Below are 17,926 nucleotides of genomic sequence, written 5' to 3' on the forward strand. Positions count from 1 at the left end.
AAATCTTGTCCAATGCAGTCCCCAACCTGTATGTTAAGTCTCCCCTGACCTGCAGTTCTGGGTGACCGTCCTGAAATCTACCCCTTTTCCTAGACCTCTCCAGTCCTTTTCCTTCAACCCTCTTCCTTCTCCTTCGACCCTTCTGCCTGAAGGAGGAGACACTGGCTCCGAAAGCTTGCCAATTACAACTGTCTTATGTGTGTGTTCTATCGCCACTTGGTAAGTAGAGTTTTTACTATCCAATTAAATAATTTTGTTTGTTAAACAAGTTACATAAAGAGGAAGTAGCAGCATAATCTGAAGGAGAAATAAAACAAGTACAAAGATAAATGAAACATGTTTGGTCATCAAAAGCACAAGGCATGAAGCCTGTAATGACTACCATAGCTGAATCTTATCAAAAGATCTCTCAAAAAACCCAAAAGAAATTCTCGTCGTATGTAATGGCTATCAGTGGCATCAAACTTAAGTCTCTGGACCACCCTGGATCTCACAGGAACTGAAACTGACGGTAGCAAAGCAAATACAGAAATGCTGAACTGTTTTATAATGTTTCTTAGGAAAATCCAAGAGTATTGCCACAGTTTAACTCTTGCACTGTTATAAAAAACAAGATCCCTGTGATTTCTGGTATCAGATGGTCAGTCAGGATTCAGGCACCCAGCTGTGAAAGAAGAGGGACTACAATCAAATAGGACTAACAAGGGACACTGAATTCATACAAAGAAGGGGCACATGAATTATCTGAGGTTTGACTCAAGGGAGAGCTTCACAGAAATGTCAAAAATTTGTAACTGGTAGAAACTAGAAGAAAGACACCAACTATTCAGGAAAGGGCTACTTATAAAATTTCAATTACCAGTATTGAACGAGGAATTTAGGATTTATCCTACAGCTCCTGACATATCACTCCCATATTGACTGCAAAAACAATAAGAGACATCACATGCACAGTCATTTATAGAGACATTCTGTGCTGTATGTGCAAATGGAGTGGCAAGAAACTTTAAAAAATGTTGTACAATGGGATGTATACCATATTGTCAAAATGTTTTGCAGAGTATTAATTGGATGATATCAGTTAGTAACCCCCGTTCAGGGCCCCACATTTGCTAAACCTGTCCTCGCAGAACATTGCCTTAATTTCTGGTGCATCTGGCATTAATATGAAAAAGTGTTTTTCAAACAATATGAAATGGCAGATGGCACATGCACACAAGGGATTTCCCCTTTGAAGTGGATTACATTGAAGTGGATTACATCACTCCATGATTCAAAAGGAGCAGGATGAAGAGAGCAACATAGGTTTTTGATAAGAGTTGATGTCCAAATTTGCTCGAGTTATCAATTTCTTGACAAATAGTGTCACTTCTAATTTTTCCGTATTAAAAAGTTGCCTTGACAGTTTATGACAGCAGGATTTGCAACTGTAATCCCCCCACACCCCGCAAATGATTATGGAAATCAATTATCCTATCATGTTAATCTCTTGCACATCTAGATATAAATAAGCCTGTGAGCATATCCCAACATTTCTATTTGTAATTTAAGATGTACCAAGCTTCAGGAATTACCAGTGTAAGTGATACCTGATACCTATAAAAGTTGCTTGAGTCATGTGCATAAAATTGTGTAGCCAATGGATTAAGATATTGCTCCTTTATAATACACACATCAGTAAAAATAAATAAACCATTTCTACAAGATTTATTAACAGCTTTACATGCTTCTCACAAATCAAATGTACATTAACAATCTAACTTTTACATAAAGCTTAGAATTCATAAATTGAAAGTAGTTTGAGGATGTCACAATGCTTCAGCTATTTTACACAATGAAGACTGAAATGAAAGCAAATTACAAATACAAGAAACAGAATGAAATATCAGTCTAGGACTGACAGTAACATACTACCAAATAAAATAGCATTTCTCATAGAATGCAAACCAATAAAGATAATAAAAAAGGTCAAATACTACCAGTAATTCTCACTTTGTGAAATTTGAGCACAAGGAAAAAGGAAAACTGAGAATAGTATAACTTTAAACATTCCTGTTGCAACAATGTAGGTTGGAAAAATTTGAATGAAAGTTTAAATCTATTTATTACAAATGAAAAATTATTTACAAATGAGCACAGCCCTGTTTCGAAATAATTAAATATGATGAATAAAATATCTAGTTTACTGTATCAAAACTTATTATAAATAGTTCAAAAATTATTTATTACAGAAACATTCTTGTTGTTGACTCGTCTAAATCAACATGAGAGCAGTAAACTATCAGTCTCTTTGTAGGACCACATCAGAATTCTTGGAAATGGTCATTTCATTTCTAAAATTGTATTTACCAGGCAACATTGTTTATTAAAAATAAGTTTACACTAAATGTAGGTTTTAACATCTCACTGTACATATATTGAAAAAGTTTCATCTTTAAATGTACACACTTAAAATAAGCATTTCTTCACAAAAATATTTTATTTTTATAATTTCATTCAATTGTCCACTATCCTCATTTCAAAAATTGGAAACTTTATGTGTAAACATGACAGGTAATAGATTAGTTTGTGTGTGTATGTGCACCAGATATGAAGCAAATTTGTAAGGATATGAAGTCATTCCTTTTTTTGCACTTTTCTGGAGGGAAACAGAATAGCTGCCTCAAAATTTTGGAAAATGTACAAGAGACAAATTAATTAGTCATCACACACAAAATGAATCATACACTGTGAATTTCATTCATACAAACACACTAAACAGGCACCTCATTCTTCCTCCCCATGTTCATAAAAGCTTCACTGAAGATGACAATATTCTTAGCACTTTGTACAAAGTCAATTACAGTAGTATTTTGCAGATACCTCCATATTTAGACACTGTCAGTAGTATTAATAATTTTGTTACTAAACACCACCAGGAAACTGTCACTGATATTTAACAAATCAGTTTACATTTATCACTGGACTAACAGCCCAGAGGCAAGAGGGAGTGGTAACATAGAACAAATTGTTATTACACACTTATGTAACACTAATGAGCAGCTCATTTTGCACCATATTTCATCCACTGCTAAATTGCACCAAAAATTTTCATTTTCACAGGAGTTTATTAACAAATTCCACACTCTTTAGACATGATGGGAACTTCAAAGTAATTTGTTTCCTAAATTTTAGGAGGAAAGCGAAGTGGGTTACAACATTCCAAATCCTTTGGAATACTTTATTGCCTTCATAAGTCTATCATTTAACTTTTCCTTTGTCTCATACTCAGGAAGCAGAAGAACGTTGAAACACGTATGAGCTGTAGGTAACCTGAAATTATAAGACACTAATGAATAATGGGAATGTAAAGAGCATGAGTTAAATATCTCAAACAATGCTAGTAGAATTATTAGTCAATAACAGAATGCAGCAGGGGAGCTGACAATGTTAATGTATCTTCTTACTTTCTACAATGTCCCTAGCAGTTGACATACCAACTTCTTCACTCTAAGTTACAAGACTGACCTTCCTAGTTCCTCTGCACAAATACTCTTCACAATTTATTTATTTTACAATAGGCTTGGGCTTTATTCAGCAACATCTGCAACTAAACTTTAGGCATCACTATTTTTATTCCTTCCTCTTAACAATAAAAAGGATTTAAATAATGTAACTGGTGCCCATCACGGCTTACTACAGTTTTGGTTAAGAAAACATTTCATATTCATGGGATGTAGTTTAGTGTCTTCTGTGTGCATGACCAGATGCCATTTAACATTTAAAATTCCAAATGTGAGACTGAAAAACTTGGCAATACTTCTTTACTTCTCACTGAAAATAGGCAATGCCAATTCCCTGTGTGTTTGATGTGTTCTGATGTAGTCAGAGCCATTCACTTCCAGATAAGTAATATAAGATTTTTAAAAATGAGTATGAAAACTACAGTAGGCAGGATTACCTTTAAGGCTGACTCAACAAGCTACCTCTTGAATTTCACAAAACATCTGCCATTTGGGCACGGGCCTATTGTTTACCAAACAACACTTTCCCAATAAAGTTTATGATATTCAAATTCTCATGATGCAAATACAAACACTGGAAAGTCCAGGTTGGAATATCAACAATATTATGATAAGGATAGACCGCTACTTACCTTAGATATGTCATACTGAGCTGCAGACAGGTACAATCAAAAGACTCAGACATTTGAGCTGTGAGCAAAAGCCTTCTTCAGGAAACAAAAACAAAACAAACAAACACAATTGCTGTTTCTGGCTGCTCCAGCCAGGATAAAACTGCGTCGAATGGAAGCAGCAGTCCGGTGAGGGATGGGGAATGGGGAGGGATAGCATAGCACCGGTGGAGGGAGAAAAGTGTACACTGCCTGGCGGAGCATGCAGGGACTAGATGGTAGTTGGACAAGGCTGTGCTGTGAATTTGTTCATATACCTACCCTTCAAAAGAGAAGTGGTTTTGTGTTAGGATAAAGTTAGTAAGATGTATGAGAAATGAGGTAAAGAGTTTACATACTGAAGGAAACTGGGAGAGGTAGTGATCAATAACAGCAAGACCAGGGGCATGAGGAATGTTGGTGTATAGGAAGTGGCATCAACAGTGATCAATATGGATCCAGGAGGTAATGGGGCAGAGATGGTGGAGAGTCGGTGAGGGAAATGGTTGGTATCTTTGACATGGGAGGCGAGATTTCAGACAATTGGAAGGAAGTGTTAGACAATGAGAGCCTAAATTCTTTCAGTGGGAGCACAATAACCAGCTACACCAGGGAGTCCAGGATGTTTTAGATTTGTGACTTTTGGGGAACATGCAGGAGGTGGGCATTTGCGGGGTCATAGAAGTGATGAGGGGAATGGATTCAGGGGAGAGGTTCTTGAAAAGGCCTAAGGCTTTAAGCTGACCAGCGCGATGGTAGAGGGGGGGGATCATGGTTGAACTGTGATGTGAACTGGGAGAGACATGGTTCAGTGTTGGGATTATGTTGGCTTCGGTTGGAGGGATTGATGGCAAAGAAGTGTTGACTGGAAGAAGGAAAGTAGCACTTTAAAGAGTCCAATATGGTTAAATCACAGGGATCATGCCTCTGTGGAAAACCCAGGTGCAAGATCTGCTCTACCCACCCATCCAGCACTCATATTCTGGTCCTGTTACAGGCTTATCCTACCCCATCAGAGGCTGGGGCACATGTGAAAGCAGCCATGTCAGATACCAGCTCTGTCGTAATCATTACGTAGATTTTTTTAAATTGGTACGACTATCAGCCAGCTGTCCACTAGGACAAATGGCCATCGCCAAATTGTAGCAAAGAGCAAAGTGGACCAGACTATGGCACAACATGCAGCTGAACATAACATGGCTGGTTTCAACAGCTGCTTCACAACCCAGGCTAACTAGACCCTTTCCTCTACCATCAGCTTTTCTGAACTGTGCAGATGGGAGTTATCCTTACAACACATTCTCTGCTCCCAAAGTCATCCCAGGCACAACCTATGGTAACATACTGTACCAACAGCCTCCACCCAACAGTTTCCACCCCTTCTGTCCTATAACCTCCATCCAGTTCATATCCCCTCAGCCTCACTGTGCACTGCTAGGCCACAGCAACCACCTGTTTTCTTCCCTTCTCTGCTTGTCATCACACGCAATCCTTTCCCCTTCCCTGCCCCAATCTGGATTGCTGCTTCCGTTCAACACAACTGCATTCTAGCTGGTGTTGTTGGAGGTAGTAGTTGTGCGAGTGTATGGTGTGCTCGTTTGTGTGAATGTGTGTTTCCCTTCTGAAGGTGGCTTTTGCTGAAAGCTCAGTCAGGCTGAATCAATCTTTCCTTCTTATCCCATCTAGTAAGTAACCCTTTACCTAGAGTTCTCCCTAAACCTCTCCATTCCTTTTCCTTCACACCTTTTCCTTCCCCTTCAATTCTTCTGCCAGAAGAAGGAGCCACTGGCTCCAACAGCTTGTAAAAGTTAAACCTTTTTGTGTGTGCGTGTGTGTTCTCCTGCCATCGCTTGGCGAGTACATTTTTTATCTATCCATTTACATTATATTGTCTACAAGTGATTATTTGAATCGTCATATAAATATCCATTTTGTGTAGAAAAAGGAATTACTGTAGAAATATGTCACTTGCAGGAATGTTTCCAACACGTAAGCACTTCCTTATTCCCACCAACAAGTACGGTTTCAAGAATGTCAACCAGACTTAAAATTTCTTTTTTGCTTCAAATTTCTCTCCTCAAAATTCATTTTCTCCTGTGAAACACTAGTATTGAATTTTCATTTGCTGCAACAACAGGACAGAGTCATGTAAAGTTCATAGTCAACTGCAACTGTTACTGCTCCTCCTGATACTGAGAAAAGTTTTCCCAGAAAATTTTGTATGAAAGTGCAACTTCAAGTACAGATGTTAGTTCTACACAAAAGTTTCATAAACTGTAGAAGAATAACACTTTACCAACTACCTTCAGTGTAATCCCTTCAGCCCACGGCTGCCACACTAGTACAAGTTTATATGCCAACTAGCTCCGCAGATGATGAAAGAGATTGAAGAAATGTATGATGTAATAAAAGAAATTATTCAGATAGTTAAGGAGACGAAAATTTAATAGTCATGGGGGGCTGGAAATCGATAGTATGAAAAGGAAGAGAATGAAAAATAGTAGATGAATATGGACGGAGGTAAGGAACGAAACAGGAAGTCGTCTGGTAAAATTTTACACAGAGCACAACCAAGTCATAGCTAGCACTTGGTTTAAGAATCGTGAAAGAAAGTTGAATACGTGGAAGAGACCTGGAGACACTGTAAGGTTTCATATAGGTTATATAATGGTAAGACAGAGATTTAAGAACCAGGTTTTAAATTGCAAGACATTTCCAGAGGCAGATGTGGACTCTGACCACAATTCATTGGTTATGAACTGTAGATTAAAACTGAAGAAACTGCAAAATGGTAGGAATTTAAGGAGATGGGACTTGGATAAACTGAAAGAACCAGACACTGTAGAGAGCATCAGGGAACGACTGACAAGAACAGGGGAAAGAAATACAACAGAAGAAGAATAGGTAGCTTTGGGAGATGAAATAGTGAAGGGAGCAGAGGATTAAGTAGGTAAAAAGGCAAAGGCTAGTAATAATCCCTTGGTCACAGAAGTGATATTGAATTTAATTGATGAAAGGAGAAAATATAAAAATGTAGTAAATGAAGCAGGTAAAATGGAATACAAAGCCTCAAAAATGAAATCGTCAGGAAGTGAAAAATGGGTAAGCAGGGATGGCTAGAGGACAAATGTAAGGATGTAGAAGCATGTAACACTAGGGGTAAGATAGATACTGCTTACAGGAAAATTAAAGGGACTTCAGGAATTACTGCAACCAATTGCCATTTTTTCTTCAATTTTTATTTATTCATGACCGGTTTCGAATTGCCTGGTGATTTATTATCAGATGATACCATTTAGTATTGTGGGGGTTGTGCATTTGTGGCAAATATAGAGACAGAAAAGTGAGCACTGTATGTGGGAAGAATATTGTGGGAAGATTGTAAGATTAATTTGATGGTATTATTCACTGTTTTTATTCTTGTGGCAGGCACTGCTCTGGAAACATAATGTATGCTTTCCAGTAGCATTAAATGTCAAGTGAAACAGGCAATTTTTCACCGATGGTGACGCCCACATACTTTACAAAATATAAACAAACCAAAGAGTGTGGCTGTTGTTCTCTCCAAAGAGTTTTGTGGAGACAGAGAGTTTCTTTGTTAATTTTTTGTTTTGTGCGACATTCGTAGCAAAATATATATTTATTACATTACTTCCTTTATAAAATTAGTAATACATTTTTACATTGCAAAATTTTCTTATGCTATTTACAAATTGCCAATTTTTCTTCAATTTTTATTTATTCATGACCGGTTTCGAATCACCTGGCGATTCATTATCAGATGATACCATTTAGTTTGGAGTATTGTGGCTCAAATTCAAAGATATATTAGCAACAGCAATTGAGAGATTCGTACCTCATAAATTGGTAAGAGATGGAACTGATACCCCATGGTACACAAAACAGGTCCGAACGCTGTTGCAGAGGCAACAGAAAAAGCATGTGAAGTTCAGAAGAACGCGAAATCCTGAAGATTGGCTAAAATTTACAGACGCGCGAAATTTGGCATGGACTTCAATGCGAGATGCCTTTAATAGGTTCCACAACGAAACATTGGCTCGAAATTTGGTAGAAAATCCGAAGAAATTCTGCTCATATGTAAAATACACACGCGGCAAGACGCAGTCAATACCTTCACTGTGCAGTGCCGATGGTACTGTTACCGACGACTGTGCCCCTAAAGCGGAGTTATTGAATGCAGTTTTCCGAAATTCCTTCAACAGGGAAGACGAATGGAATATTCCAGAATTTGAAACACGAACAGCTGCTAACATGAGTTTCTTAGAAGTAGATACCCCTTTGGGGATGCGAAGCAACTCGAATTGCTTGATCGAGCAAGTCTTCAGGTCCAGATTGTATACCGATTAGGTTCCTTTCAGATTACGCTGATACAATAGCTCCCTACTTAGCAATCATATACAACCGCTCGCTCACCGATAGATCTGTACCTACAGATTGGAAAATTGTGCAGGTCGCACCATTGTTTAAGAAGGGTAGTAGGAGTAATCCGTCGAACTACAGACCTATATCATTGACATCGGTTTGCAGTAGGGTTTTGGAGCATATACTGTATTCAAACATGAATCACCTCAAAGGGAACGATCTATTGATACGTGATCAGCATGGTTTCAGAAAACATCGTTCTTGTGCAACATATATGTCTGCTTGTGTCTGTATATGTGTGGATGGATATGTGTGTGTGTGTGTGCGCGCGCGCGAGTGTATACCCGTCCTTTTTTCCCCCCTAAGGTAAGTCTTTCCGCTCCCGGGACTGGAATGACTCCTTACTCTCTCCCTTAAAACCCACATCCTTTCGTCTTTCCCTCTTTCCCTCTTTCCTTTGTTGCGAAAGCTTGAATTTTGTGTGTATGTTTGTGTTCATTTGTGTGTCTGTCGACCTGCCAGCACTTTCATTTGGTAAGTCACATCATCATTGTTTTTAGGTATATTTTTCCTACGTGGAATGTTTCCTTCTATTATAACCATAGCTATCTCTTTATTCGCACGAAGTAATGGCCGCTATAGACAGGGGATCTCAAGTTGATTCCGTATTTCTAGATTTCTGGAAAGCTTTTGATAATGTTCCTCACAAGCGACTTCTAATCAAGCTGCGGGCCTATGGGGTATCGTCTCAGTTGTGCGACTGGATTCGTGATTTCCTGTCAGGAAGGTCGCAGTTCGTAGTAATAGACAGCAAATCATGGAGTAAATCTGAAGTGATATCAGGTGTTCCTCAGGGAAGCGTCCTGGGACCTCTGCTGTTCCTGATCTATATAAATGACCTGGGTGACAATCTGAGCAGTTCTCTTAGGTTGTTCGCAGATGATGCTGTAATTTACCGTCTAGTAAGGTCATCTGAAGACCAGTATCAGTTGCAAAGCGATTTAGAAAAGATTGCTGTATGGTGTGGCAAGTGGCAGTTGACGCTAAATAACGAAAAGTGTGAGGTGATCCACATGAGCTCCAAAAGAAATCCGTTGGAATTCGATTACTCGATAAATAGTACAATTCTCAAGGCTGTCAATTCAACTAAGTACCTGGGTGTTAAAATTACGAACAACTTCAGTTGGAAAGACCACATAGATAATATTGTGGGGAAGGCGAGCCAAAGGTTGCGTTTCATTGGCAGGACACTTAGAAGATGCAACAAGTCCACTAAAGAGACAGCTTACACTACACTCGTTTGTCCTCTGTTAGAATATTGCTGCGCGGTGTGGGATCCTTACCAGGTGGGATTGACGGAGGACATCAAAAGGGTGCAAAAAAGGGCAGCTCATTTAGTATTATCACGTAATAGGGGAGAGAGTGTGGCAGATATGATACGCGAGTTGGGATGGAAGTCATTAAAGCAAAGACGTTTTTCGTCGCGGCGAGATCTATTTACGAAATTTCAGTCACCAACTTTCTCTTCCGAATGCGAAAATATTTTGTTGAAACCAACCTCCATAGGTAGGAATGATCATCAAAATAAAATAAGAGAAATCAGAGCTCGAACAGAAGGGTTTAGGTATTCGTTTTTCCTGCGCGCTTCGGGAGTGGAATGGTAGAGAGATAGTACGATTGTGGTTCGATGAACCCTCTACCAAGCACTTAAATGTGAACTGCAGAGTAATCGTGTAGATGTAGAAATTTACAACACAGTGTTTAGGACAATGTTTCTGGTAGTGAAGTTGTGTTTGGCGTGTTTCTCATTGCTCAATAAAGAGGATAGTCTACATATGGGGAGAGGAGGGAGGGCAAAGAGGGAGGGGGGAATGGAAGGGTTGAAAGGGAGGGAGAGGGAGAAAAGATTTGTGTGTGTGTGTGTGTGTGTGTAAAAAAGAGAGGTAGAGAGATTGGTGTTTTGGTGTGATATGAGCGAGGTTGGGAATGAGTATGGGAGTGGAGGAGTACAGTATTCCAAACCCAGAATGAATAAAGTTTTATTTCGCTACCTAACCAGGTAAAAGGAACAATGAATACATACAGAAAGTGTTAACTGAAGTTAATGAAAACTATTCTTGCTATTAAATTCAATAAGCAGTGCATGTTAGAAAACATTATTCCTAATTATGTCAAAGTTTTAATCAATGACCAGAGTAAATCAGCTTAGGCCTCCAAAAGTCACATGAATCAAAAATGAAATTAGGTCTCATTATAAACCAAAAGACTTACTCAATAAAGACATCTACAGGCTGCACTTAAGAGTTAAGCAATCACCTTAAACTGTCCCAAAATGTAACATTCATAGAGTTAGTTCAACAATCTGTGGGTAAAGAAATGTTGAAAATTTCATCCAAACAAAAGAAAAAGCTCTCAAACCTCTTTGCCAAAAAAATCCACCAACTGTTACCCCAACTTACCTGATGAAAATCATAATTTTTCTGGGAGGGTGCTAACACAACAAACATTAATTTCAACAACACAGAACTAAATTTGCTAAATAAAGGGCTAAATCACAATATTTCCACCAAACTTGATGAAAACACTGTCAAAGATGTAATAACTGACACAAAGGTAGCCTGCCTATCAAAATGACCACAATGCTCTAGCACATGAAGCAAATAAAATAAAGAAAAACATGAGAAAACAAAACAAACTCCACAATATTACTCATAATGAGACTACAACATTAAAACAAATTTAAAAAAAACCTAGTTGATAATAATGCTCTTGTGGTTAAGGCTGACAAAAGTAATGCAGCTGTAATAATGTATGATCACAGTACATTAACAAAGCATTAGAATTTTTTAAAAATACCGACATAACTGAACTAGAATCTGAGCCTACCCAACAGCTCCAAAGCTCAGATCACAATCCAAGGTTCATAAACAAGGCCACCCACTACGCCCAACAGTCAACTCAATACACAGTCCTGGATACAAAAAACCAAAAAACTTCATGAAATTCTCAGTAAATCCTACACATTCACAAATAACTACTCCATAGAGGACAGCTCTAATTAACAGCATAAAAGATATCACTATTCCCACAACAGCACAATTTACATCCTTCGACATAGTAAACCTGTACACCAACATGCCTATAACAGAAACATTCCACATAATCAAAAACAACTTATTGCATGATAAAAAGCTAAGTAACATAGAAATCTATGAACTGATGGATTTGCTTGGGTTAGTGTTTTCTCACTATTACTTTTCCTTTAATAATAAAATCTATATTCAGAAAGACGGTTTATCAATGGGCAGTAGTTTAGCTGGCCTACTAGCCGACATCTATATTAATGATCTGGAAAACAAATTCTTTAAAGATAATCCAACGGAAAAAGAAAGTAATTTATTATAAACGCTATGTTGATGACACTTTGATACTATACAATGGAACAACAATTGATATAGAAAACCTGCCTCTAAACTGAATAATATACATCCCACAATACGGGTAACAGTTGAACACCAAACACAACAGGGAATTAATTTTCTTGACTTAAACGTAACATGTCACAACTCCAAACACAAATTCAAAATTTACAGGAAACCCACCATAACAGATGTTGCTATAAACAATACATCATGCCACCCAAATCACAAACTAGCGTTTTTCAGATCAGCACTCAACTGTGTAAACAAAATTCATGCTGAAACTGCTGAAAAACCAAGGAACTAAACATTAAAAAAACAATAGCCCACAACAATGCTTATGACCCAACCATAGTTGACAAACTAGATGCAAAGATGAAAACTAAGCAAAAACCATCAACAAACCTTTCCTCAGCACCAGAAGAAACTAAATATGTCTGTATGCCTTTCCTTGGTAATATATCATACCAACTTGCAACTATTCAAAACACACAAAGTCAAAATCAGTTTCCACACAAACAGCAAAATACAAAACAAAACAATTCACAACATTAAAACAACCAGCCAACGATATCACAAATCGGGTATATACAAATTAACTTGTGACAGCTGTTCTTGCTACTACAGAGGAGAGACAGGAAGAAATTTTGAAATCTGATAGAAAGAGCACACTGACACACTCCGTTTAAATAATTTAAATAAATCCACTTTTGGAGCCCTTCTAGCCCAAAATAGTCATTCAATCACAGATATAAAAACCAACCTCCACATTCTACACATTGTAGACAAAAGAATAAAAATAGACCTCTTGGAACAACTTGAAATTTTCATGCTTAACAATAAAACACCCCACACCATCTTAAATGAACAAATTGATTTAGCAAATAACCCATTCATCTAAAATTTTAAAGAGTCCTTAAATTTGAAAGACTAATAAATACTGTACTCATCCACTCCCATACCCATTCCCAACCTCACTCATACCACACCTAAACACCTCTCTCTTTTACACACACACACACACACACACACACACACACACACACAATTTTCTTCTCTCCTCTCCCACCCCTTTCCCCCCTCCCTCTTTTCCCTTCCCCCCTCCTCTCCCCATATGTACACTATCCTCCTTATTGAGCAATGAGAAACATGCCAAACATAACTTCACTACCACAAATATTGTCCTAAACAGTGTTGTAAATAGCATAAGGAAATTTTCCAATGTGAAAACATAACACTAATTTTTATATAGGAAGTAATGTAATAAATATATATTTTATTACGAATGCTGCACAAAACGAAAAATTAACAAAGAAACTCTCTGTCTCCACAAAACTCTTTGGAGACAACAACAGCCACACTCTTTGGTTTGTTTATATTTTACAACGTATGTGGGAGTCACCATCGGTGAAAAATTGCCTGTTTTACTTGACATTTAATGATACTGGAAAGCATACATTATGTTTTCCAGAGCAGTGCCTGTCACAAGAATAAAAACAGTGAATAATACCATCAAATTAATCTTACGATCTTCTCACAATATTCTTCCCACATACAGTGTGCACTTTTCTGTCTCTATATTCACCACAGATGCACAACCCCCACAATACTCCAAACTAAATGGTATTATCTGATGATAAATCACCAGGAAATTCGAAACTGGTCATGAATAAATAAAAATTGAAGAAAAAATGGCAATTTGTTAAAGTTTTCAGGAATTACTGCAACCAGACAGTCGCAGTGTTCCAAATCCAGACGTAAAAATTAAAGAGACCTTTGGAGAAAAGATAACCACCTGTACGAATATCAAGAGCTCAGTTAGAAAACCAGTCCTAACCAAAGGAGGGGAAATAAAGGTGGAAGTAGTATATATAGGGTCTATACAAGGGCGATGTACTTGAGGGCAATATTACGGAAATGGAAGAGGACGTAGATGAAGGTGAAACAGGAGATACGGTACTCAGTGAAGAGTTTGACAGAGCACTGAAAGATCTAAGTTGAAACAGGGCCCTGGGAGCAGCACTACTGACAGCCTAAGGAGAGCCAGCCATGACAAAACTCATCCATCTGCTGAGCAAGATGTATGAGACAGGCGAAATACCCTCAGACTTCAAGAAGAATATAAAAATTCCAATTGAAAAGAAAGCAGGTGTTAAACTAACTGTTTAATAAGTCACAGTTACAAACTACTAACACAAACTCTTTACAGACAAATGAAAAACTGGTAGAAGCCAACCTCGGGGAAGATCAGTTTGCATTCTGTAGAAATATTGGAATATGCAAGGTAATACTGATCCTACAACTTATCTTAGAAGATAGGTCAAGGAAAGGCAAACCTACGTCTCTAGCATTTGTAGACTTAGAGAAAGTTTTTGGCAATGTTGACTGGAAAACACTCTCTGCAATTCTGAATGTAGCAGGGGTAAAATACAGGGAGCAAAAGGCTATTTACAATTCGTACAGAAACCAGATGGCAGTTATAAAAGTTGAGGGGCATGAGTAGAAAGCAGTGGTTGAGAAGGGAGTGACGCATGGGTTGTAGCCTATCCCCAATGTTATTCAATCTGTATATTGAGCAAGCAGTAAAGGAAAAAAAGAAAAATTTGGAGTAGGAATTGAAATCCATGGAGAAGAAATAAAAACTTAGAGGTTTGCTGATGACATTGTAATTCTGTCAGAGACAGCAAAGGACCTGGAAAAGCAGCTGAACGGAATGGACAGTGCCTTGAAAGGAGGATATAAGATGAACATCAACAAATGGGGATAATGTAATGCAGTCGAATTAAGTCAGGTGATTATGAAGGTTTTAGATTAGGAAATGAGACATAAAGTAGTAGATGAGTTTTGCTACTTGGGCAACAAAATAACTGATGATAACTGATGATGGTCAAGGTAGAGAGGATATAAAATGTAGACTGGCTATGGCAAGGAAACCATTTCTGAAGAAGAGAAATTTGTTAACATCAAGTATAGATTTAAGTGTCAGGAGGTTGCTCCTAAACGTACAGGGTGACACAGAATAACAGGAATGTTTGAAATGAGTAGTGGCACCTATGGGCAGGTGGTAGCACTGTAGGTTCATGACAGTTAGCGAGTAAACAGTCTGTCATTTCAGTAATCATGGGTCAGTGGAACGGACAACAGCGCATGTTAGCCATATTTTTTTTTTTCTAATATAAAAACAATGATAGCTTGGTAGCGGCACAGAGGGAGTTTCGACGTTTTTATAATTTACGATGTCATGATGGCATTCAGTTGAAGCACTTGATAAAATGTTGGATTAATATCTTTGAAGAGACTGGATCTGCCCTCAAGAAGAAACCAACAGGACGACCAAGTAGTGTGCGTTCTCCAGCAAAAATTGATGTTGTACGCGAGTCTGTCCTATGGAGCCTCTCGGTGTTCAATTCGTAAGCAAGCAGCAGTGGTTGGAATGTCCTAGGAGTGTGTTCCCAGAATTCTTCATCTTGATTTAAAATTTCATCCATACAAACCACAAATGGTGCAACAATTGAAGGACATTGATTGTGGTAACGATTAGGATTCTGTCAACAAATGATAATAAAAGTATACAATAATCATGAATTTCTAAAAAACTTTTTTCCAACATGAAGTGTATAGTAACCACAGTTTAGTCAGCTATCAGCCGCCTTTAGTGAATTAGCAGTCTAGTTAAAAGTTGATTACTCAACTCTCTACATTAAATATATCTAAAAACAAAGATGATGAGACTTACCAAACAAAAGCGCTGGCAGGTCGATAGACACACAAACAAACACAAACATACACACAAAATTCAAGCTTTCGCAACAAACGGTTGCTTCGTGACGAAGCAACCGTTTGTTGCGAAAGCTTGAATTTTGTGTGTATGTTTGTGTTTGTTTGTGTGTATCGACCTGCCAGCGCTTTTGTTTGGTAAGTTTCATCATCTTTGTTTTTAGATATATTTTTCCCACGTGGAATGTTTCCCTCTATTATATTCATATCTCTACATTAAATTGTTGATTTCTTAGGATGGATAGGATGTATGACTGCTGTGTAGGGACACAGGAGGAGCTGGCCACTATTCACAAACAGCTGAGCATGCTGATGGCCACAGCCAGCCATCTTCAGGTTGCTGCCACGGAGTGTAGCAGCAGTGGGGAGTCTGGTGCGTTGCCTGGTACACCCCAGGTGTTACATGCTTCACCCACAGTCCCTGCTGTTGAGACATCTTTGCGGGTACGGGGCGCGGTTGGGCCACCCCAAGGGGAGTGGCGGGTTCAACGGCGTTCGCATCACACGAGGCGGAATGTCAATGTGGAGGCTGGCCGCATGACATCACCCGCTCTGCCTGTGAGTGGACATGTGATCACTCCTTCAGCAAGGTCCGAGCAGGCACACGGGGGAGGGGTTTATTAGTGATTGGGAGCTCCAGGTGATGGAGCCCCTTAGGGAAATAGCGGAAAGGTCGGGGAAGAAGGCCAGTCTTCACTCTGTCTGCTTGCCGGGAGCGATAGAGAGCACTGGGTGCACCTGACTGCAAACTGTTGCTCATGTCGGCACCAATGTCTCCTGCCGTCTGGGTTCAGAGGTCATCCTCAGTTCATACAGGCAGTTGGCAGAGTTGGTGAAGGCGGAAAGCCTCGTTTGCGGGGTGGAATCGGAGCTAACTATTTGTAGTGTCGTTCCCAGAACCGATCAGGGTCCTGTGGTTTGAAGCCAAGTGGAAGGCTTAAACACGAGGCTGAGACGATTCTGGGGAGATCTGGGGTGCAAATTTCTCGACCTCCGCTATCGGGTGGAGAAATGTAGGGTCCCCCTGAATAGGTCAGGTGTGCACTACACACAGGAAGTGGCTACAAGAGGAAGCGGCTACAAGGGTAGCGGAATGCGTGTGGAGTGCACATGTGAGTTTTTTAGGTTAGAGAATTCCCTAGGCCCGACAAGATGCCTCCTGAGATGTGACAAGGTAGCAGTAGGCTAAACGCAACAGGGAATGGCAATATTAATGTGATAGTAGTAAACTGCAGAAGTGTCCATAGAAAGGTCCCAGAACTGCTCTCATGAATAAACGGTCACAATGCCCACATAGTACTAGGGGCGGAAAGTTGGCTGAAACCAATGTAAACAGTAATGAAATTCTAAACTCACATTGGAATGTATACTGCAGAGAGAGGCTGGACAGTGAAGGGGGAGGCGTGTTATAGTGATAAAAAGTGCAATAGTATTGAAGGAAATTGACGGAGATCCGAAATCAGAAATAATTTGGGTGAAGGTCACGGTTAAAGCAGACTCAAACATTATAACTGGATGTCTCTCCCTTGGCTCAGCAGTTGTTGTGGCAAAACACCTGAAGGAAAATTTGGAAAATATTTCGAGTAGATTTCCCGACCATGTTATAGTTTTGGGTGGAGATTTTAATTCACCAGATACAGACTGGGAGACACAAACGTTTATAACGGGTGGCAGGGACAAAGAATCCAGTGAATTTTTTTAAAGTGCATTATCTGAAAACTACCTTGAGCAGTTAAACAGAGAACAGACTCGCGGCGATAACATATTAGACCTTCTGGTGACAAACAGACCCAAACTATTTGAAACAGTGAAAGCAGAACAGGGAATCAGCAACTGGTGATTTCAGCCGTAAATAGAAATATTAAAAAAAGGTACGAAGATTTTTCTGTTTAGCAGAAGTGACAAAAAGCAGATGTCAGAGTACTTGACAGCTAAACACAAAAGTTTTATCTCAAGTACAGATAGTGTTGAGGATCAGTAGACAAAGTTCAAAACCATTGTACAATATGCATTAGATGAGTATGTACCAAGCAAAATTGTAAGAGATGGAAAAGAGCCACCGAGGTACAACAACCGAGTTAGAAAACTGCTACGGAAACAAAGGGAACTTCACAGCAAACATAAACATAGCCAAAGCCTTGCAGACAAACAAAAATTACACGAAGCGAAATGTAGTGTGAGGAGGGCTATGCGA

At 39.0% G+C, this 17,926-nt stretch overlaps 1 protein-coding gene across 2 annotated transcripts in view; it reads right to left on the reverse strand.

The window, feature by feature from the left end:
* Positions 1–1,711: 1,711 nt before the first annotated feature.
* Positions 1,712–17,926, reverse strand: part of LOC126094557 (ubiquitin-protein ligase E3A) — a 161,800-nt gene continuing 145,585 nt past the window's right edge. For both annotated transcript variants that reach the window (XM_049908992.1, XM_049908991.1), the window contains exon 12: positions 1,712–3,312. In XM_049908992.1, coding sequence (XP_049764949.1) covers positions 3,192–3,312 — 121 coding nt within the window. In that variant the 3' untranslated portion in view covers positions 1,712–3,191. The remainder of the gene's footprint in view (positions 3,313–17,926) is intronic.

This window comes from Schistocerca cancellata, chromosome 8 (genome assembly GCF_023864275.1).
Source record: "Schistocerca cancellata isolate TAMUIC-IGC-003103 chromosome 8, iqSchCanc2.1, whole genome shotgun sequence".
NCBI classification, from domain to species: Eukaryota; Metazoa; Arthropoda; class Insecta; order Orthoptera; family Acrididae; genus Schistocerca; species Schistocerca cancellata.